This window comes from Dipodomys ordii, unplaced genomic scaffold (genome assembly GCF_000151885.1).
Source record: "Dipodomys ordii isolate 6190 unplaced genomic scaffold, Dord_2.0 Scaffold15, whole genome shotgun sequence".
Classification (NCBI taxonomy): Eukaryota; Metazoa; Chordata; class Mammalia; order Rodentia; family Heteromyidae; genus Dipodomys; species Dipodomys ordii.
In genome coordinates, this window is record NW_012267231.1 from 13,098,173 (window position 1) to 13,121,826 (window position 23,654).

Sequence of the window (23,654 nt, forward strand, 5' to 3'; positions counted from 1 at the left end):
GCTGTAGCTCAAGTGGTAGAGTGCTCGCCTTGAGCTGAACTGCTGAGGGACAGCGCCCAGGCCCAGAGTTCAAGCCCCACGACCGACAAAAAAAAAAAAAAAAGAGAGAAGTGGAGTCAGGGGGAAGGCTGGTGCTGTGTGCCAAACTCTAAAACTAAGGTTCCTCAGACCTTGGAAGAGAAAAGTGTCTTCCATCCTGGAGGCTGATCAAACAAGGACAATATTAATAGCTTTGAAATAAACAAAAACCCTTAACGACTTGGTGTAGCAAACCAATGATAGAACTAAGGCTCTTTTGCTGTTGGATGGGCCTGTTGCATTTTACTTGCTAGACATTCTCCCCTCTGTCCCCGGAAACAGCCATGAGAAGCTCCACTCCCTTTTCAACAGCCCACACCTTAGGAGCAGTTTCTTAGAGTGACTTGATGTTTGCCACATTGGAGATTCTACCCGTTGGCCCTTGTTCAGCCAGGATAATAGGGAGTGAATCTCCCCCATCTTTGGCCAGCAGCATTTTCAGTATGTGATGTTGCCACTACCTGTTTCCCCTTGCATCTTCTCTCAGATTATGTCTGATTCATCTCCCCAACCTCTTTCTCAGGATCCTCTATCTGTTCACCCTTCCTGCCCTCCTGCTAGGCAACAACCTCATAGATGGAGCCTATCCCAGGAGAGAAACTGAGGTGAGTCCCCCATCAGCCCTTGCCCTTTTACCTACACCTCCCTAGCGTGAGCACGGATGCTTCCTCCTATCCCATATCATGGTCTCCGGGGCTCTGTTTGGAAAGGGGCAAGCTCACCTGGATCTGTCCCGGGCCAATGTAAAACTTCTTCAGGATGTTGATGAGGAAGTGCTGAACTTCCACCCAGGGGTAGATGCTGTTGGAGCCGTCCAGCACAATGACGATGTCCATGTAGGTTTGACACCCTGGGAGGCAGGGACAGGGTAAGGGCTACAAGGAGCCAGGCCCTGCAGGCCTTTGAGTTTCTGCATAAACATTCTCGGGATGACAAAAAGGATTGCTGCATGCCTGTCACACCTTGGGTGGGGAGCTTCAACATGAATGAGGATCCAGCTTCCATTGAACCTGACCTTCTTGGGTCCTGATCAGGGACTGACCACTACCCAACTGGTCAATGCTCCCGAGACAACCAGCTCAGTCTAAAGCAGGACCTTGCTTCCATTTGCTTTACTGTCCTTGGCAGGTGCCAGGTGCCACAGCCCAAAATGAAAGGGATTTCACTTCTGAGGGAGGAGTCATGGTTAAAGGCCAGGGGAGAATGTGGTCTATGGCCTTGCCACTCACTGGCTATGGGCCTGGGGACATTCGCTCAAGTTCTTAAGTAGCTGACTCCTCTACTACAAAAGAGGAATAACAATGAGTAAGGGTGGCTGTGAAGTTTTAATGAAAAGATTCTTCAGACGCTCCAAACACAAAGCAAGTCCCGATAAATCTTAGCTGATGATATTTATTTTTTTAAGCCACACCAAGTTAGCTCAGTGACCTTTATCTCTGTCAGCCTGAATAGAAGTATCCCACCAACACTGCAGGACTGACTCTCTGCCCCCTTAGACTCTCTCCTCCTCCCTAGAGCTATCTTTCCACCTCTGACTGGCCTGGGTGCGGGAAGGAGGCTGACAGCAAGGCACAGGTACTAAGCCTGTGGTTCAGGACAGAGGCCATTGTGAGACCCAGAGCCAAGAAGTCTAGGGTTTCTGAGCACTGATTGTTGATAGTTGGGAGCAAGGCTCTGGGAAAGCCAGTCTGAGTCTCCTTGGTGCCCAGGAGTCCTGAGCCAGTGTAACATTAGCAGGGCTTAGCTGTTCTTGGCCCTCTGTGTACCAGGCTACGGCTTTGTAGGACACTAGGGAGCACCATTCACACTGTAGTCTGAGCGGATGATGCCCCAGACTTGTGCAATTGTACAGCTTGCCTACGTATGTGGCAACCTGGCTGTCTATTGCACGCTCAGGGCTTTTGCAGTCAAACTCCTAAGATGCCAGAGTGGCCTCCATTAGCCCAGCTCATTGTTCCTCATTGCCATATTGGAAGGCTGGTAGTGTGACCCTCACAGAGGCCCGGCCAGGTGGATGGACTCCTCCCAGGTCATCCAGAGGGCCAGGGCCAGGCAATTACAGAGTCTGAATGCTGCTTTGTAGCCACAGGACAGCAGTGTCGAGAGCCCGGGCCTCTCTGGATGTCCACCACACAGCCTTCCCTGGTATGTCTGCACTCACTTACTTTGGAGAGCTGGGGCTACCGTCTTGGAGAACCTGAAGTTGGAGTTGACGCGTGAGCACATCCCCGTGGTGTAGTAGGAACTTCCACACTCGTGAGACCAGAGCGGGCTGCAGGCCTGTGGGGCAGAGTGTACAGTCACAGGGATACACACGGGCCCAGCGGCCACCCAGCTCCCAGACCAACATCAATGCCCAAGTGTTGAAGCACGGGGGCGGGGGAGGGGGGAAGGGGGGAGGGGCTCCTTCCTGACCACCCCACACAGCCCTTCTCAACTAAAGCACGTTTTGTTTTGTTTGTCATGGGGCTTGAACTCTGGGCCTGGGAACTGTCCCTGAGCTCTTCAGCTCAAGGCGAACACTCTACCACTTGAGCCATAGCGCCACTTCCGGTTTTCTAGTGGTTCATTGCAGATAAGAGTCTCACGGACTTTCTTGCCCCGTCTAGCTTTGAACTGTGATCCTCAGATCTCAGCCTCCTGAGTATCTAGGATTACAGGCATGAGCCACCAGCACTGGTGTAAGGCACATCTTTTGAGAGTCACTAGGCCAGATCTTCACCCTCTAAAGGTTGTCACTGAGCAATTTCCACATCAGGCACCAACAGCACATTGTGGCTCCTACTAGGAAAAAGAGACAGAATGTCTCTGCTCCATCTGTGAAATTTGCTACCCAAAGATACTGACATCAGGCTGTCAATGAAGGGCTGAATGGTGAGTATCTCTTACAGTGGGACTTAGAAATGAAAGCCCAGGGGCTAGGAATGTGGCTTAGTGGTAGCATGCTTGCCTAGCATGCATGAAGCCCTAGGTTCAATTCCTCTGTACCACATACACTGAAAAAGCCAGAAGTGGTTCTGTGGCTCAAGTAGTAGAGTGCTAGCCTTGAGCAAAGAAGCTCAGGGACAGCGCCTAGGCCCTGAGTTCAAGCCCAGGGACTAGCAAAGAAAGAAAGGAAGGAAGGAAGGAAGAAAAAAGAAAGAAAGAAAAAAGAAAGAAAGAGAGAAGAAAGGAAGGAAGGAAGGAAGGGAGGAAGGAAGGAAGGGAGGAAGGAAGGAAAGAAGGAAGGAAGGAAAGAAGAAAGGAAGAAAGGAAGGAAGGAAAGAAGGAAGGAAGGAAGGAAGGAAAGAAGGAAGGAAAGAAGGAAGGAAGAAAGGAAGGAAGGAAGGAAGGAAGGAAGGAAGGAAGGAAGGAAGGAAAACCCAGCCTGCCTGTGTCTTTGTCCTGCCATCAAAGAGCCTAGAGCTCTATTTCATGCTGTAATTTTCTTCCCTCAAACTTTAATTAGCTTTCTTATTTTTTTAACTGAGAGCTGAGAAGTAATGTTTTAGTTGTGTCTTTTTCTGGAATGTTTGGAAGTATGGAGAAGAATAAAGAATGGAAGGAGGAGCCAGGCATGGTGGCTCACGACTGCAGCTCTACCTACTAAGGAGGGGCGGATAGGGGGATCACAGTTCCAGGTCAGCCTGGAAGGAAGAAAGTGGGACCCAACGGAACCCATAAGGAGCTGTGTACTGTGGTGCGCATCTATCATCCCAGTTATGAGAAGTATACATAGGAGAATCCTGTTTGAAAATTAATGATATGAAAAGGGCTAGAGGTATGGCTCAAGTGGTAGAGCCTTTGCCTAGCAAGAACAAGGCTCTGAGTTCAAATCCGAGTCCTGTTAAAAAAAAACAGAAAAGAATAAGATGGAAGAATAGGAAAATGACAGATGAACTGAATGGAAGATGGATGATGATGGATGGGTGAAGGATGGATGGGTGGATGGATGGATGATGACGGATGGTTGACAGGTGATTGATAGATGATGATAGATGGGTGTTGATAGATAATGGATGATGATGGATGGGTGGGTGATGGATGGTGGACGGATGGATGATGGATGGATGAGTGGATGGATAGATGATGGACGGATGGTAGATGGCTGATGATTAATAATGATGATGGGTGGATGGATGGTTAATGGAAGATGATGGACAGATGATAGATAATGGATGGTTAGGTAGATGGATGAGGGATGGATATATGTATATATATATATACATATATATATATGTATATATATATATATATATATATACACACACACACACACACACACACACACACACACACCCATGCAGTGGGGCTGTGTGATGGGATAGGCCTGGGTAAGCAGGCTGTGGGTTCTTACCAGAAAGCTGTTGTCCTTGGGATTGGTGGCCAGGCTCAGGCCAAGGCGCATGTTGTCCTTTCGCTCAGACACATTGGACAGGGTGACTCTCCCTGGAGTAGAGGGAGAAGCAGTTTGGCCTGCAGCCCTTTCCAGCCCTCCACCCAGAGTCTGAGACTGCCAGGGGTCACTTAGATGTTTGGGGCCCTCACCTACCCAACATTTTGCCAGCTTTTCTCAGTCTTGAATTGATTCCTTCCTCTAGCTCTCTGAGTCTCAGAGAGACTGTCTGTGCCCCATCTTAGAAGCACTATGGCACCCACTGGGGCAGATTCCTCTGTCCAGGGTCCTGTCCACGTTCTTCAACCTCCCATCACTCCTCACTGTCTGAGGCTTACTCTTTGGGAACCCCTGCTCATCTGCCAAGCTCATGGATAGTAACTGAGGACTTCTCTCCCTTAGATAAGGAACAGACAACTTGACAAGAGCCTCTGGGAGGGGAAAGGCCTTGCCCAGAGCCTCCAGCACCAGACTGACTCCTGGGAGAGATTCAGGGCAGCAGCACTAGATGACTGGGCTTGGAAAGGGAGGTACAGGGCAGAGTCCCAGGACAATGAGACCACGTAAGGTTTTCTGTCCATTCTGTCAGGCCACTGAAGGGAAGAGAAAGAGCTTGAATTCTCCAGAAGTGTGTGTGCATGCATGTGTCTGTGTGCATGCACGTGTATGTGTGTGTATATGTGCACATGGGCAAAAGGGGTGGAACAGGTAAGAGCTTGTGCATTCTTGGAGCTCCAGCCTGCAACAGTTTGCTTTCTGCTTTGTTGGTTGGTGACGGGAAGTATGAAGAGATGGCCTCTAGTGCCCAGCTCAGCAAAGCCAGGAGTAACCGCAGAGGCCAAGTGGCAGGCATGCGACCAGGTCTGCAAGCCATTTTTCTCCCTTTGGCTTCCCCCAGATTTGAGCAAGTCTCCTTTTAGAATCAAGTCTATCTCCTCTGGGCAGAGTTGGGTGGCTGGGATTGTTCTGTGCTCCCCCCCCCACCAACCTGCGGGTCCTCCTCACCGCCCAGAACCCTGGTGATGCTTTAGCCCAAAAGCATGAATGACAGACACTTCTGGGGGAGGGGGATGCCCAGGAGAAGCTGGGCTGGAAGGCAAGGAAGCCCCTGTGGAACTCTGCTTCCTTCTGAAGGTAGAGTGATGACCTACCACCCTTCTACAGTTAGGACAAGGAAGACAGAGCCCCAGGTGTGCTGGGAACACAGAGTGAAGTGGCCAAAGCCTGGAAGAGTTGGAAGCCTGTCCGGGCTGCCTCCTGGTCTGGATGGGAAGTACATGAGCTCACACACCTCAAAGGTGCTGAAGCAAGGGCCAGGCACCTGCAGAGCGTTATCTATGTTGGCTCTTGCTGTGAGAATTCCAGTCAGGAAAGACACTGGAGGCTTTCGTGTTAGGGAGGCCTCCGCGTGAAGGGGGGAGGCTGGGCTGGGAAGTGGAGCACCTGGCTGTGTGTCCTGGGGCCCCACAAACTGTGTGGCCCTTAGGAAGCCACTTCCTGTTTCTGGACTCAGCTTCCTCATCTGTAAGGTGGTGGCAGCCATGCTATCTGGGTCACGTGACAGGGCATCTGGGAGGAGCCAGATGATAGTGAAACAGAGCCTCCTCTGTAGGCAATTGCAGCCAGCCTGGCTATGAGGAGACCGGCAGCCACTTACCCAGGTTGAGCTTGGTGCAATTTCCCTGGGTCACTGGACACTTGTACACATCTCCCGTCTTCTGGTGGCCATTAGTTTCCAGTGGGGCACCCACAACCAGCCTGTGAGGAAGGGAGACAGTGAGGAGGTGGGGGAGAGCCGGGGTGGGGGGGCTGGGCAGTGTGCAGCCAGGCTGCAAGTTCAGCCTGTCACCTGTTACTGGGGTCCTGCAACAGATGCTGGGGGACAGGGGATGCAGAGGAGGGGAAGGTGCCTGGACAAAGTCTTCACAGGCTCTCGGGGGCCTGTAAAGAGGTGCAGGTTCCACAGTGGAGGCAGGTAGAGGGATGTTCTTGAAGCCATGGGGTCTTGGGTCATCTGCCATTTCTTCACAGGGCCTCACTGATCTTACAGTGAAGGTTTCTAGCTGGGCCCGGGGTGGGGGTAGGGGTTATTCAGGGACTACTAAGTCTTCTTACAGCGCAATCTATTGAGAGTGGCCAGGGTCAGCTGGTCACTGGTGGCTCACGCCTGTAATCCTAGCTACTCAGGAGGCTGAGATCTGAGGACTGCAGATCAAAGCCAGCCTGGGCATGAAAGTCTGTGAAACTCTTATCTCCAATAAATCACTCAGAAAACCGGAAGTGGCTCAGTGGCTCAAGTGGTAGAGCATTGGCCTTGAGCTGAAGAGCTGAGGGACAGCGCTCAGGCCCAGAGTTCAAGCCCCATGACCACCACCAACAACAACAAAAAAGAGTGGCCAGGGTGGCCAGTCCTGGGGCTTGAACTCACTGTCCCTGATCTTCTTTTGCTCAAGGCTAGTGCTCTACCACTTGAGCCACAGCACCACTTTGGGCTTTTTTTGTGTGTATGTGGTAGAGAGGAATCAAACCCAGGGCTTCATGCATGCGAGGCAAGCACTCCACCACAAAGCCACATTCCCAGCACTGGGTTTCCTCTTGAGCTTACATCTTTGTGACCTTATGTGGAGAAAGGGTTTCTGGAGATAGAGATAAGTCATGGATATGAAGTTGAAATTGTTCTGGATTCCCTGGGTGGGCCCCACATACCCAGATAATCCTACAGACTTCCAGGCCTGCACTGGAAAGAAAAACACTGGGATTGGGGCACAGGGTGGTGGTGGGAGGGAGTAGGGGGAGAGGGAGCTGGGAGCCCACTTAAACCCTGTTGGGAGAGAGGGTTTTGAGACCATCCCTGGGCCACATGGCCCAGAGAAAAAGCCTCATCTCAATTTCTGACCTAAGACCACTGAGAGGAGGTGGCTGCAGGCCTCGGTGGCATAGGCCACAGTGGTATCTCCTGGTTGGACGCACCCCTGCCCTGGCCCGGCTGCCTCAGTGCCATCAATAAAGCAAGTCAAGTCTGAAGCAGGGCTGACATGGCTCTGTCTGAAATGAAATGTCTGTGAAATAGGAGCTGAGGCTTCTCCCTGGGGAGCCACATAATGACAGGGCCTAAATATAGCCCCTTATTAGGCATGCCAATTTGTGACTGGCAGGAATTAATTGGACCCATAAAGTCTGTTTGTCTAGACGACGTGACTTTTGGCTACTTAATTCTGTGGTCAAGGCTGCTCCATTCTGAGCGAGAAGGAGCGAGAGGGAACGCAAGCACAAGAGCGAGAGGAGAATGAGCAGGAAAGAAAGCCTGCGCTCCAAGCTTGCTCTTCCAGCTGCTGCGAATTTCAAGGTTCAGTGGATGTGTGACCAAATCTTCCTGGGGCCAGTCTGCATATCCACTCTCTAGAAGCATCGTCCCTGTCTGTCCCCTCCCCTCCATCCTCTAGAAGTGCCCTCCCCGTCTGTCTCCCCGCTTCCCCATTACTGGGGTCTCAGGGCCACTGAAGGGACCCCAGCAGAGGGCAAGACCCTTGGGCCGAGACTCCTGGAGTTAGGTCATCATTCAGGGCCCGTCAACAGCTCGTGGGTGGCCTTGGGAAATTGTGTAACTGTTCAAGTCTTGCTTTTCCTGGCTGTGAACTGGGGTTAGCCATCCTGTACTACCTAGTTCCCAGAGCTACTGTGGAAAGCCACAGGTGACAGGAGACCCCGAGAAGCAGAAGTGGCCATATCTGGGTGAACTATGCCTAAGGCTGGTGGCTGCCCAGAGGCCAGATATCCGAGTGATGGCCAAGATGGGGGCAATCTGGCAGGCAATCAGCTAAGTTATCATGACCCCATATTCACAACAAGGCTGGGCTTTGGCCTTCTTCAAGAACAAAAGCCGATTCTAGAATTCCATCTCCACTCTCCAGATCCCATGTCTCTTGGGAGTGGGGCTTCTGAAATGGAGGCTCCCAAGAGAGGGGTGGAGGGAGCCCCAGTTTGTGTAAGGGTTGGGACTGAAGTTCCTGTGGGATGGCTCTCCTAGGAAGGGAGACTGGGCCAGCCTCCTTTCGACGCTGGAGTCTGGACGTGGTGTGTGCCTGGCGGGCTTGAGGTTTGGAAGGCATGATTCAGTCTCTGGCTGAGGGGCTCACTGCCCAAGTGCAGGGGGAAGGCCCACGTCACCATCCAAAGCAGCTAAATTGCTGCTGGGGTCTGGCAGCCCCTGCCACCCCCTGCAGCCTCAGTCTTATATAGCCATCGGCAGCCCCAGGCCTGTAGGGCCGCTCAGGGGCTGGATACCCAATCTCCTGCTGTGGGCACCACACGACCAGGGAAACTCCACGCTCTTGTACATTGGCCTTGCCATAGTTGTGTGTGTGAGTCACTGGCTGAGCACAATAGAAAAGCAGGAGACTCTCTGAAACGTGAACGAAACACAAAAAGGACTGGAAAGGGTGGCTCAAGTGGTAGAGCACGTGCCCAGCAAGCTCAAAGCCCTGCGTTCAAGCTTCAGCACCACAAAAAGACAAACAAGACAACCCAAGTACAATTGCCTGTTGGTGTCTGCGCAGCATTGGCAGATACAAAGGCCCTGAGTCCCTACAGGAAAGCTGCTCATCTTCCTAGATACTAGAAGCCCACCTTAGATTACTTTTAACGTCAAGGTCAATGAAGCCCTGAAGATGGTTTCATCTCTGTAGGTGAAACACAGAATCACGACAAGAAAACGAGTATGTCCGTGGTTCGGTACAAACAGCTAGTTGTTCCAGGATATTTTCAATCTCTGCAGTTGCTTGGATCTGTGGACACAGAACTTGCAGCTCTTATGAGCTGAGAGGACCAGCGTGGAAACAAATGTAGAAAATTCATAGCAATCTGCTCTCAAGATGGAGTCAGGCCGCTTGGGGAAATCACAGCTCCTCACATGAGGCCTCTCCTTCCCTCTCTTGGTATTGGAGTCCCAGAATGAATGTCAGGGGACAGCCTATGAGCCACAGGCTGCTGGGGGATGGGAAGAAGCCGGTGCAGAGAGTGCTGACTTGGCAAATCCTCCTGGCTTCCCTGATCTTACCCACATTTAATTTGTTCTCTTTCTTGGAAGTTAGTAACCAGGAGGCTTTCTTCTCAGTGTTTCTGCTACCAAGCTTGTACGTCTTCTTACCCAGAAAGCATGCAGTGGTTGGCTCCCTGCCTCTTGGAACTTGGCACTGAGGGCAGGTTCCATCTTGGCCGCCCAGTCTGTATATGTCAGAGTTACCTGAGCCCCACTCTCCAATCCTGTAACGTTGCTGTGGTTTGGTGTTCAAAGGAAAGAAGAAAAATGAACTTCCTGGGAACTGTGTGGGGCTGGGGAACCACTGGCAGGTGGCAGCTGAGGTCTGGGTTGCTGAGTCTCCCCCCTTGAGACCTCCAAGCTCCTCCACCTGCCTGTGATTCTGAGGGGCCAAGGCTCCCAGCGCCCCCCTCCTCCTCTTGCTCAGCGAGGATAGCTGTCTGGAGTGTTCTAGCTCTTTCCACTTCTCCAGTCTTCTGCATTGTCTCTCCAGTGCTCCCTCCAGGGTCTGCCTGGTGGCCTGGCCTTGGGGCTTGTGGCCAGCATTTCCTGCCAGTACAGTTTCTCTCTCTCTCTCTCTCTGGCTCTCTGGCGGTGGGCGGCGTCATTCTATCCTGGCCTTTGCTTCTGTAGTGATTTATCCTTAAACCAGAGTGAGTCATGGTGAGGATTTTATTTGTTCCAAGGGAAAATAGCAGAGGGTATTTATGTGCTGCGGCGTTGGGAGCCTGCTGTGGGGGCTGCGGCAGGAAGAGTGGAGCGTGTTCCTGAGGGAGCTTGCCGCAGCCAACAAGGCCCAGGTCTGACTGTCATCAGAGAAGGGAGAGGGACAGGGCTGGGTAAAAGCAGCTCTGCCCAGCAATAGATACCCTTTTTCCATCCCCCCCCCATCTCCCTTTCCCTTTCTGTAGCACTAGGGTTTTGAACTCAGGGATTTGCACTTGCTGGGTATACTCATATCATTTGAGTCATGCCTCCAGCCCTGGTTTTTTTTTGCTGGTTATTTTTAAGATAAGGTCTTAGACTTCTGAGATAACAGGCCTGGGAGACCCTTGTATCCTTTCAAGCCAAAGGGGTCCAAAGTTCTTGGTTGTCCGAAGGCCTGCATCTCATTGCTAGGGTTTTGCTTTAGTGTTAAGGACATTGCTATCTTCCCAGTCAGAGATCTGTTAGTCACCCTTCATCCACTAAGACCTCCCACTTTACTCCATTGGTTCCTGTCTTAGTGAATTCTGTTCCAGCTACCTTTGTTCCTGCCTTGGGACCTTTACACTCCCTAGACCTACGGCCTGGAACTCTGTGATTATCATGGATTCTTCCTTTCCTTTGGTCCTTCGGGTCTGTGGCATGGCCAACCATTGTTCAGGCTTTCTTGGACAGCCTGGAGGATAGGGTCCTCACCATAACCACCACTCCCACAATTTCCAGCCCTGCCCAAAGCTTCTCCACTACATAGACAATACATAGTGGTTTACAGTTCTTGCAGGACCTGGAAACGTTGCCCAACATTGAACGGGCTCTCAACAGGTATTAATTCATTGAATGAATGAATACATGAATCACAAAGCAGGCCTCTCTTTGAGCACCCTCCCCATCCCTTGGCTGGGTGGTCTTGGCTCTTCTGGTCTTCCTTCCCTTCTCTGCTCTGATCTCACCCGCACAGGAGGCTGAGCTGATGCCCTCAGGCACAATTCTGGTGGCCCACTCTCCCAATCTAAAGTCTCTGTGGCTCCCGATCGCCTCCAGATACAGTCCTCAGGCATGACAGAACCTGGTCAGAACATGGTCAGAGCTGGTGCTCACCTTCTGGCCTGGGCCTTGTGGCTCTGTCTTCGGGGCATTTCTCCACCAGCGTAGCAGTAGTGCCTTTTCTCTAATGTGTTTTCTTTTGCATCTCTGACCTTGGCCAGAATTCTCCGTGTGTTCCTCTCTCAGAACCCTCTGTTGTGATTGAGTGTCCTGGGCCTGCATCTCTCGTCCACTGGGCTGCACCTGCCCTTGCCACACTCAGGGATCTATGCAGATATCCCAGCCCTGCTGCCACAGGCCAGCAGCGAAGCTGGAGGGGATGGCCTGGTGGTGGAAGGTCTTGGGTTCTCAGCCAGCTCCAGGGAAGCTGCTCCTGTTCTGTGCCTCAGCTCTGAGGACAGCTCACTGCAGCAGATCTGACACTGTGCCCTCTCCTGGCCACTGTCCTCTCCTCGAATCCCAGTGCCCTGTATACAATGGGGACAGGCCTGCACCCAGGCCCTTCAGACTGCCTTCATGTTCTTAAGGTCCATACACCCTATGGGCTCCCCTCATGGAGGCCTGCTTCCTGAGGCCCTGAAGAGGAGGCAGAAGGCTCTACCCTCAACTCCACAAGGGTCCTGCAAAAGGGAGAGGCCCCAAGGGCCTCAGTAGAAGCTGTGGGGACACCAAGTGGCTGCAGGGGACCTTAAGTGGCCACCTGGCCAGCTGACTTAATCCTGTCACTGCAAATGGCCAGAGTCCTGTGGCTCGGATTTCTCTGAGAATCCACAAGGGCTTAAAAGGCAGGGGCAGAGAACACTCAGCCCCAGAAGAATTTGTTTTCCCTTTGCTCTTTTGTGCCACAAGTGTATGGTGGTTGCTGAAATCCAAATGTGTGAGAAACAGTTCAAGATGTCTGGAGTCTCCCTGGTTCGTTTGGTTTGCATTCTGAGTTGGCGGTGTGGCGGGCAAAGGGAGGGTGAGGAAGAAGGTGAGGTGGTCACCCCACCGGCCTGTCCTGGCAGCTGGCAGCCCCTGCCCGGAGCCCTGTGTCCGGGACACCCCAGTGCACCCAGACCTGTGAGGAGTGGACCTTCCTATTGTTGCTCTCCTCGTCTCTTACACCTCCAGGCAGCCGGGGGCTACCCCGTCTCATAGACCCTCCAGACCATGGTCTCCCCACTGGGCTCTTTCAGAAATACAGACTTCTGTCTAGAGGATGCAGCCGGCTGTGTGAGCTCTGCCTGGGAGAGGAGCTGGTAAGCAGGAAGTACCAGAAGGAAGGGAGATTCTGGGACTGGGAGGGGCTGTTGATCATGGGGATGGGTGGAGGGGTGCAGTGGCCTGTCCATCCTGAGGCTGAGGGCTGTCCATCATGGGGCTGGAGGGACGATCCATCATGAACAGCTGAAGGAAGCAACTCAGTTATCATTTCCCCCTTGGATAATGTGGACATTCATTCCTTCTTTGGGTCCTCTTTGACCCTTCCCTGAGATGACTATTGACCACAGCAGAGATGGCCTAGGGCTGGGAGCCTCAGCCAAGCCCTTTCTACCAGTGACAGAGCCTTGCACCAAGCCATTGTTCTCCATCTTCTGCATAGAGCTGGATCGACACATCCACCCGGCCACGCACGGACTCAGAGTTCCCCAAATAACCTCGCTAGAGCACTCAGGCAGTGTCCACCAATAACCTCGTTATTAACCTCTTTTCCCATGATCAGCGACCACCAGCTCCTTGGTGGGTATAAAATTCTGGAAGGCTGCCTGCAGGAACATGAGGTGAAGGCCTTACAAGCAGGGACAAGACTTCCGGAAAGGCCTGTTTTGCACAAGGCCCAGAGGACCCGGGCCCTCAGGCTGCCAATCTGCTTCTTCACACACACTGGTGTGACCTCCCAGGATCCAAGTTCTTTCCCACAATGCACTGGATTGGCAGAAGCCAGGGGATCTGTACACTAACCTCACCCCAACCCCCAGGCACTGTTCAAATGCCCCTCTTCCGTGAAGAGACCGCAGGCCAGGATTCCTCCTTTGGGCCTCTGCCTGAGATTTCTGCCTTAAGCATGTGCCGGCTGCCCTGAGGCTTCAGGGAGATGAAGTGAGTGTCCCACAAGGTAGCTGAGCCCTGGGCCTGGGATATATTCAGGTGATATGTGCTGTTGGCCAGGCCTGGAAAGCAGAAGGTCACTCTAGGATAGCAGACAGATCTAGAAAGACCTCATGGAGAAAGTAGCCTCACCAAGATGACTGTAATTGCTACCATGTCATCTTTTGTGCTGAATTGTTTTTAGATTACTTCAAGGATGCTAGTTCTAAGCCTCTTCAAATGGTCTGTGAATTACTTGAGAGGGAAACCATGCCTTCTTCACACCAGAACTCTGCAGATCTTAGTGAAACTTGCAACAGATGCCCAGGAAACAATACTTGGGCCAAATAAATTATATCTTGGAAAAAGTCAGCTCAAGTTAATCCTTAACCCTTCACACAACCAAGAAGAGTTAAAAACCAAATGCAAGAAACAACAGGAAATCCAAATAGGAGGAAATCTTTAAAGAGTTGAATCCATGGTTAAAAATCTTCCCGCAAAGAAAACTCCAGATGCTACCATGCTTCACTTCCCAAATACTTAAAGACCTTGATAGAAATCTTATGTTCAACCAAGGACAGCGAAAGTGAGAGCAGTATTCCACACATTTTATGAAGTTTGAGCAATTACAGTGCCAAAACCTAAAAGAGTTACTAAAACCACCAGCAGCAGCACACAACCCTTATAGGCAAATCTACCCCGTGAAATTAGTGTCTCCTAGGAACCAAATTCCTGGGAAGACATGGGAGAATCGTGAAGGGAACCTAGTGGGGCTATCCCAGGGATACAAAGTCAGTTGTAGACTAAAATAAAGACAAAATGCAAAATAAGCAAAAAAGCCCAAAGCAAAACAACTCAATGAACCAATGTAATTAAACCACCTTAAAGTGTAAAGAAGAACCACAGAGGGCTGGGAATGTGGCTTAGTGGTAGGGTGCTTGCCTAGTATGCATGATGCCCTAGGTTCGATTCCTCAGTACTACAGAAAAAGCCAGAAGTGGCTCTGTGGCTCAAGTGGTAGAGTGCTAGCCTTGAGCAAAAGAAGGTCAAGGATAGTGCTCAGACCCTGAGTCCAAGCCCCAGGACTGGCAAAAAAAGAGAGAGAAAAAAACTACAGAGTCGTCTCAATTCTGGCCAAAACATTTGATAAAATTCAACACCTGTTCATGAGTTGTAAAAACAAATCTCAGAAAACTAGGAGTACGAGAAGACTTTCATCTGAAGGTATCTATAATAAACAAATAAATGCACTGCCGGTGACATTCCATTACGAAACATTGAAATCTCCCTGCTGAGAGCCTGGTTCCATATCTTGTTCTGGGAGCCGATGCCCCAAACATACATATACATAAATGCTCACTGAGCTGCACAGTATCTATGCTTTATCACGAAGATAACTTTATTGCAAGTTATAGCTCAACAGAACAATAACAAATAAAACGAGGAAGGAAGAAGGGGGAAGGTAGAAGGAGGAAAAGAAAGGAGGAGGAAGGTAAAAGAAGAGGGTGGCGGTGGAGGGGAATTTGCAGATTGGGCTGCCAGGGTAGTGATAGCACAGGGAAGGCTGGAGAGGCACCCAGGAAGAGGAAAGCTGATGTACAAAGGCCTCCAGAGCTGGAACCCAGAAGCAGGGCCACTGGGCCAGATGCTTGAGCAGTCAAAAGAGAAGGTAAGGGAAGAGGGGCAGACTGAGCAGAGGGTGGTGAAGGATGTCTATTTCCAGTGCTTATGAGGAGGGCTTTGAGAAAGGCTGAGCTTCTGGAAGCATGAAGAGGGGAGGCCCTGCCTTCTGACAGTGACAGCCACTCGGAAGGGAACAGGAAATAACAGCACACGTGTGCGAGGCCTGTCGGAGGTGATGACTGGTGCTGATCGCTGCACAACGTGGGGGTGTTTATTAAAAACAGATCAGCAAGCACGTTCAAAGTGAGTGGCTCTCATGGGGAGAGGGGCTGCAGTGGTTATTTAAAAATCAGAAGTGGAACCCCCCCGCCCCTCCTGAGGGTGTGTGTGGGGGGGTCCCTCCTGGCTTGAGGCTCTCTCTCTCTGTCTCTGTCTCTTGTCTCTCTTTCTGTCTCTGTCTCTTTCTCCACTGATGCCTTGTGGCCATAGAGAAGCTCACGGACATGCGCACTGCTAGGCAGGACCAGAGCAATGGGGGACACGTAGTCCCGAGGGGGACGGAAGGGAGATAGCCAGTGCGCCTAGGTACCTCTTGTCACATGACCCAGAGAAGGAGTCGAGAGGATGACAGGCCCGAGAGATCAAACGCGCAAGCCCTTGTCATCCAAGGCAGAGATCCCCAGACTCTGGCTTGCTGGAACAAGGCATTCTGTTATGGGAGACCAGAGTGACTTGGGTGAGGACCAGTCGGAGCAGCTGGGGGAAGGCTGGAGGGAAGCGCCATGGTTTGGGATGGGGCATGGGGGCAGCTGTCACTCACCACTTCTTGCCGCCGATGTCATGCTGCTGTACCGTGTACCCGAAGAAGGCGGCCCTGGAGCCAGGGATGACGCGGGGATTCCTGGTGTCCATGTTGAAGGTATCTGTGAATCCTGGTGGGAGACAGGAGAGTCAGGAGGGTGGAGGAACAGCACGACTCTGTTTCCCTCCTAGAGATGTTCTGGTCTTCAGGGAGGGGAGACAGCGCCTTGCCATCTCTAATCCTACAGTTTTGCTTCTTTTGGCTACTGTTGGTCTCTTCTTCCTTCTCCTCCTTTTCCTCCTCTCATCTCTGCTCAATAAGCCATAGAACAGAGTCCTGTCTCCTGCCCAGGCCTGAGACACTGCCCTGCTGCCTGACGACTTGTTCAGAATCAGATACAAAGTTCTCTCTGGTTTTACCAGCAGCTACAGCCTGGCCTAACAGATGCAAAGGAGAGGGGTGGGGGGAACCCCAAGTCCTTCTGCCTTGGCTTTCACCTCTTTCTTCTGTCTCATGTTCATAAACTGCTTCACAAGCTCCTCCTGTTCCACGTTCAGAACCCCCGCAAAGGTCAAGCTGACGTTGGCACCACGCTCTTACACCTCAGAACTGGGAGCTAGCTAAAACTCTTTTCTCTGTCAATCGCCAGCCTCTTGCATTTTGTGACAGTGACAGAAACAGACTAAGACAGGCACTCGGGGCTTCTGGAACTGTCTTGTGTCTGCTATTGCCAACTTGCATGGGACTTGGTCTTTCCAGAGGCTGAGTGAAGTCAGGGGGTTGTCAGAACTAGATCCCTGGAGGCCTACTCTGAAACTCCTTTCTCCACAAGGCATTTCAGGGTATCCTTGTCATCCATAGTTACTCGAAGTGCGCCTCTGCCTCTGCTTTTACCACTAGTATGGCAGCCAATCTGGCCAGTGAGACTTTCAGATAAGTGAAAAGCAACCAACAGAATAGACTCTCCATTCCTCCTCTCCTTTCCTACGTGGGGTATCTTCTAGCCTCCAAGAATATACATGCCAAGGTTACAATTCAGCCTCCAGGAAACCCAGCAGTGCAGGGCGAGAAAAATCTGGAACAAGGGTCAGAGGGGTTCACGAGCCTGCCCAGGATGCCAGAGCCTGTGAGATAAGGACTCTGATGCCAGGCTTCCCCCCCCTATCCTTCCCTAGGCACTGACCCCAGGTCTGTGTATCCAAGGGTGATTCCGTGGGGTGCCCGCCCAAATGCCATTTGTTTTACTAAAACCAGCCGGTTCTTCCACGTGTCCTGTGCATAGACACAGATGCCAAGAGTTCCATCATTATACAGCCACAGAGTTAAAAGTCTCCAGAGGAAAAACCGGACACATCAGAGCAGGGGTGTCAGCTAGGTGCTACGCCCTTTCCTTCGCCATCGGTTTACCAATGTTCTAAGCAGCACTGAATTAACAGAGTCTGAGGAGTATGGGATCCACGAGCAGCCTTTGCTGTGGGGACAAGAGACAGCGGCAGCCCCCAGGACTCCGTGGCTGCCAACCCTCCTTCATGGTCCTAAGCTGACCGTGGACTTGGTATCCTGGCCTACAGTGGGGTGTGTATGTGGGCATTGGACCCCCTTTTTTTTTGTTCTTCAGAGCCCACATCATGAATGCACTGCTAGCCTGGTGATCAGGAGGCAGCTGTGGGGAAGAGGATTCCAGACACACTTCTGGGGACACATTACAGAAGAGAGGGACTCCAGTGTCACACAGGAGACCTGGGAGGTAAGTGGGCACAGATGCACCAAGGAAGTGGAGTCACAGCCGCAGACAAACTCACCCACTCTCCGTTTTGTTCCAGGAGCACACACACATGCAAACATACATGCACACTGATGCAAACACACATGGGAAAACACGTACCCCTATACACATGCACACGTGGTGGTACAGACATGCACACACAGATACCTGTGCATACATGCACACTGAGACACAAACATACCAACCCATACCAGCACAGGCACACATGCTCATGCATGTGTACAAACAAGAGACACACACACATGCACGCCATACATGTACATGCACAGGCCTGAAAGTGGGGCGGTACTTCATGTGGCTCTTGGGAGCCCCCTGGAGACCAGGTCTTCTCTTCCTGCGTCTGAGCCCAGAAGGCACAGGTAGTGCTAGAAAAGAGGGAAAACACGTTCTTGCTGTCAGGAAAGCCAGATGGCTCGTCTCTGCCAGGCAGCAGAGGGATGAGGGCCTGTGAGGATGGGAGCCATAAACTGTGTCTCCAGTCTTCTCTCACTCCCTCCATCAGTGTGTCTGGTATAACCAGGGTCAGAGGGACCAGCCCAAACCTGCCAGAACCCATCATGCCTCAGCTTCAGCCTCTCTACAGATCCACGTTCCCACCCACTCACAGCCAAAGCCAAACTCAAGGCCCTGTGTGAATTCCCACATCCCCTCAGTTCCCGCTGGGCCCTTCTAGTCTCCATTGCAGCCACTCCACACTCTTGCTGACCCCAGGCCCATTCTCTGCTCAGTGTGTTGGCCCAGGCTGCTCCTGCTACCTCCAGGCAGGCAGAAGAGAGCCTCAGGGAGCAGACCCTCAGGGTCTCCATTTCCAAGCCCGACCTTGGATTCTGCTGGTCCTCAGAGCACTCACTGCAAGCACACCACATATCTACTTGTCACATGGATGACATCTGTGACACCATTGTGTCCTCTAGGTGCCCTGGCTGTGCTCCAGGCTCCCCCCTCCCCCACAGAAAGCTGATGCTTTCTCCCTCATCTAGGAAAAGGGGAGAAAAGAACACGCTGTCCTATCATCCAGGCACTATTCTGGGTACCAACTGCTAATTTTACACCCATCAATTAGATCTCACTCCTGAGAGACACCATCATACTGCCCGGAGGCTAAGACAATAACTTGCCCCCAAACTACCCAGCAAGGAACACATTATCTGGGAACATGGTCAAATATCCTGGAGTGCTGATCTGGGGAAAAGGAAGATTCTCTTCAGGGAAGACAGCCTCCTGCCCTGTCTCAGGCCCAGGAGGCCACATTGTACTGCCTCTGGGGGTCAGCAGGGTGTCCGAATCTGGTGGGACTCTGTCGAGGACAGGCCCCCCCTCCTCCCCACTCCCACTCCAGTCTCCCCGGGGAACAGGGTTAGTGATGCTGGCCACAGGAAGGAATATTAAATTACAAAATGGGTATCTGCTTCTGCCCAGACCTAACCAACCAGAGGATGGATTTCCTTAAAATGATGTCAAATCCTCTCTGACCCTCTGGCTTTCTCTGATGGTGGCTGCATTTCATGTTCAGAGAAAATACTCTTCTCAGAGACTGACAACTCCCCCCACACCCCCCGCCCTGACCTAGACACCGAGAAACAAAAGAAAGTTGTTTTAGATGGGACTGAACAGGCTGGGTGCAAAGGAAACTGGACGCTGGCTGGACAGCTCATGGCTGTGGTGATGACGGGGGTGGGGGGTGGGGGTGGGGGCAGGGGGGCAGGGAAGGGGACGATTCATATTGTGGGCCTGGGCCAACATTCCCTCAGCTGCTGGCCTTTCTCAGGATCTTATCTGACTTTTTTTTTTATTGTGAAAATACCGTTCAGAGGGGTTACAATGACATGTTATCAGACTTTTAAAAAGGGATCCATTGGACCCAAGAAACAATCAGAGCCTGAGCATCAAGCTCACAAACATCACTTGGGGCTCTAAGTTCTCTACAGAACTACCAGCCATTCTCTTGTACTTTTTTTTTTTTTTTTGCCAGGCCCAGGGCTTGAACTCAGGCTCTGGGCACTGTCCCTGAGCTTCTTTTGCTTAAGGCTAGCACTCTACTTGAGCCACAGTGCCACTTCTGGCTTTTTCTGTGTATGTGGTACTGAGGAATTGAACCCAGGGCTTTATGCATGCGAGGCAAGCACTCTGCCACTAAGCCACATTCCCAGCCCCAGCCATTCTCTACAGAGCCACCCAGCCAAACCCAGCTGAGTGCAGTGATGAGACCACTTATGGGCCATTCCAGAAAGACTGGAGGGCCACTCACTCACACTTTGATTGGCTCAGCTGACACCATACATGAACTATATGATGGTTAGGTATCATTGAGCTAATAATTATTAGCTCCCTGGGATTATTACAAGACAGCTAACTAATACAGCCTAATTCATAAATGAAGGATTATCAGGAACAACCCTACAGGGGTTGGATCAAGACATGAGGAGAAGGGAAGGTAGAGTCTATGGGGACTCGTGGTTTCTAGGGTAGTAAGCCAAGGGTGCCTTCTCAAGACCTTACAAGAATCTCCCTGTCAGGTAGGGTTAGGCCTGTGCCAAGCCTGTCAGGGAGCCTCATAGCTTAGCAACACATCGCACTACTCCTTTAATATGCCCTCTCCTAGGGCCCTTCTTTTCCGTCAGCCTGTGGGGTCTCGTGCTGTGGTTACCACATGAGGTGGTAGGTACCTGGCTTGTGGCAGCCTGGCATCTGTAAAAAGGAGACTCAAGGAAAGCCCAGGGGAGTTTGGGCAGGAGTCGGGTAACCTGAATTCTAATCTCAGCCTCATCATTGACTGTGTCCAGAGAGAGTCTTGAGGCTTCTTTGGTCTCACTTCCCCATCTGTAAAACGGGAGGCTTCGGCATGGCAGGAGAGTATCTTGGGCAAGCACGCAGCTGACTTCCAGTTGTCAGCCTTGGGCAAGCATGCAGCCGACTTCCAGTTGTCAGCACGCGAGCATCTGTCTCGAGTCTCCACAACAATTAGAATTGGAGACTGGGCAGAGCGGGAGGAATGCAGACTCATCTTACTGTGGCCAGAGCCAAATCCATTTGGGAAGGGAAATCTCCAGGCAACAACAAAAAAAAAACCCAAAATGATAATATTTTACATTCCCAAGCCAAAGGAAGGGCTTAAAGCAAACTATCGTCTCCTGCCTGCATTTTCCAGACCCAGCCCTCTGCCTTGATGGAAGGCGCTGTGGAGACCAGGTGGGGGGTGGGGGGTGGGGGGAGAGCGGCAGGGCCTCCCCATCCCAGCCTGGGGCTTTTGGAATCCATCAGGCATCAGAAAGACAGAGGCTTTGGTGGGCAGCCAGACAATGTGGTCACCTTTCCACAGAAAGCCCAGCCTAGTCCCAGAGCTGTGCTGCTAAAACCTTAGTGAGATTTAGGGCAAGCAGGCAGGGGTTCCCAGGGCCCCTCCATCAGGCTGCTCCTACTTCTTCCAAAAGTGTGGCCACTAAGCTATGGTCCCTGACCCCGTCGGGGCACTGCGAATGACTGTTCCCCAGTACCCAGAGCAAAGCCAGTACCCAGAGCAAGGTTAAGCAGTGGACTTCTGACTTAGTTCTAGGGCTCAAGAATATTACGCCCATCTCCTGGGAGCTAAGCGGCTGTGGTAAGAACTAGGCACCTGGTTTGCACTTACTGGCTGAATGGCCTTGAGCAAGATGCTGCTCTTCTCTGGGCCCCAGTGCTGTCCCCCATCTGGGCACCAGTCTTGCAGGTGCTCTCCAAGCTGTCCTGATGTCCTGTGTGCAGGTGCACCCTGGACTCCTCCCCCCCTCATTCGCTCGCTCGTTCTCGCTCTCTCTCTCTGGATCTGTGTTAGCAGGCAAGAGTGCAGGCCAGCCCTGGGCATGGTAGGAGGCAGATGGTGCTTCCCACAAGCCTCAGTCAGGGTAGCACCCAGGACTGAGTCCTTATCCCCTCCCCTCCAGTGCTTGCCCTTCCCACATCGAGCTGAGCTGCACCCCTGCCGACAGTGACTCAGCCTGGCTGGTTCTGCTGTCCAGAGACATAAGAGGAGGACAGTGAGGCCACATCATTCTCACCTGCAGTTCCTCTGCCCTTCCGTGCAAACTTGCCCGCACGTGCTCTTCCAGGAAGAAGGTGAACCCCCCCCCCCCCGCTTTCTTTTTCTCTTCCCAGAGCCTGGCTTGTGCTCTTGCTCTGATCCACTCAGCAGCAGACACTGCTTTATCCAGTGATCATGCTTCCACTGGCTCCCCGGCCCTAACTGGGCACTTCTCGCCTGCCTGTGTCCTTCTTGCCTGCCCATGTTCTTCCTTGTCCTTCTTGCTGTGGAAGAAGCAGGGCTGGACCTTTTCTTTGGGCAGGGTGGGACCCATGGCTCCCCTGGCTTTTACACAGATACAGAATACACTGCACAGCACCCAACAAGGACTAAGTGGAGAGAGAAAAGGGGGATGGACACCAAGAGGAAGGAACAGTCTCTCCTGATGGTGTCCAGTGAAAGGCTGGGCTTAGGGCTGAGGGTCTCTTGCACTGGATGGAGGCCAGCCTGGCTGGAGAAGGGAGGAGAAGAGTGAGCATCAAGCAGGCTGGGGTTGAAGGTGTCATCTCTTGGTGTGAGCATACACTAAGCTCTAGGAAGATGCTGGGAGGAATGATCTCACTGGGGAATCAGCAGGTCCCCAGCCCTCACCCATTGCTACCTGTGGCAGCAAGCAAGTGCCCTGAGCCAGCCAGTGATTGGAAGCAAGGCTTGGTTCTCGGTGGCTTTGGGTCATCCTGTTCCCTTGTTCAGAAGGAAGCACCCTGAGTCTACACGCACCTGCATGACCAGAGTATAGATGTAATGAATCATGACATGTCCCGGACCACAAGCCTTGTTGCCAATGGTGAGAGGCTGGGTGTCTTCCCTACATGCTCCAAGGGTCATCATGACTCTGATCACCTTGGGGAGACATGGGGAGGTAAAAGACCTGCGGTCCTGGGCAGTCACTACGTTCACAGGATGTTCATCTAGCAGGGCCTGGAGCTGATGGACACAGCTGCATCCTTGGCACTGCCAATGTGGCCTTCCCTGTCCAGCCAGACCTGGCCTGACCTTGGGCACTGGGCCCGGGTCTGCATGCCTCTTCCCTTCTCCTGTCACCTCTCCCTGTCCTCTCCCCTGTCCTCTCCCCTCAGGGCTGGCCTGGCCACAGTGGCCTCCCTCACCACTCCCAAGCACCTGCAGCGCTACCTAGGGGAGAATTCTGCTCAGAGGCAGACAGGCAGGCAGCCAGTGAGGCTGTGAGGGTGTTCCTCTGGGTCTGTGAAGGGCAGACTGCATGCAGACTGCAACAGACAGCAGAGGAGAGGAGAGGAGAAGAGAGAAGAGAGGAGAGGAGAGGAAGGAGCAAGTACTGGTGCCACAGCAGCTCTTTGCATTTTTTTTGAGAAATCAGGAGTTTGCCAATATGCTGGTTAAGAGATGTCAGGCTCATGGAAAACAGGCTTAAGACCTGGAAATGGCAAGGAGCATATTGAAATCAGCTGTAATTAACATCCTCTTCCTCCTCCGGGCCTGGAAGACACTTGATCTCTTCCTCCGGAGTCAGTTTTGTGAGAGTGGGTGCACTTCTGTGCCATGCCATTTATCCTTTTCTCTAAGTCAGGAAACTGATCAACACAGAGCTTCCTCAAGACTCAAGAGCTGCCAAGAAGGGCAGCTATGGTGAGGGAAGGCTCCATCAAGTGACACATGCAAGTATACATGTGCATACACGCACACACACATACATGCATGCACACAGGCATGCATGCACACACACACACACACCACCCACACTCACTACAAGCTGGGTGGAAAATGAAATTCTCAAGAGCTGGAGCCACAGAACTTTTTCTTTGTGGAGTGGGTTTGAACGTGGGGCCTTGCTCTTGATCGGCTTGCTTGGCTGGTGCTCTACCACTGGAGCCAAACCTCCAGCTCTGCCTGTGGAATCTTGCTAAGTCAGGCTCAGACTAAATGCTTGTCTCTGCCTCCTTCCATTCACCTCAAAGAGACCCAGGCTCCTAAGACCCAAGATACAGCCCAGCCCAGCCCAGCCTATAATCATCCTTCCATCTCTGGGTATCTGCAGACTCACAAACCTCACACAAACAAGAACCCCAAAGGATTTTCCCTTCCAAGTTTACTTGT

The 23,654-nt window shown here is 52.1% G+C and overlaps 1 protein-coding gene across 1 annotated transcript in view; it reads right to left on the reverse strand.

Annotated features, from left to right (window-relative positions):
- Itga11 (integrin, alpha 11) overlaps positions 1–23,654 on the reverse strand; it is a 62,836-nt gene that overhangs the window by 29,579 nt on the left and 9,603 nt on the right. The window contains exons 2-6 of the mRNA XM_013011911.1: positions 15,754–15,865; positions 6,111–6,211; positions 4,415–4,506; positions 2,244–2,358; positions 801–928 (exon numbers count right to left, since the gene is read on the reverse strand). Coding sequence (XP_012867365.1) covers positions 801–928; positions 2,244–2,358; positions 4,415–4,506; positions 6,111–6,211; positions 15,754–15,845 — 528 coding nt within the window. The 5' untranslated portion in view covers positions 15,846–15,865. The remainder of the gene's footprint in view (positions 1–800; positions 929–2,243; positions 2,359–4,414; positions 4,507–6,110; positions 6,212–15,753; positions 15,866–23,654) is intronic.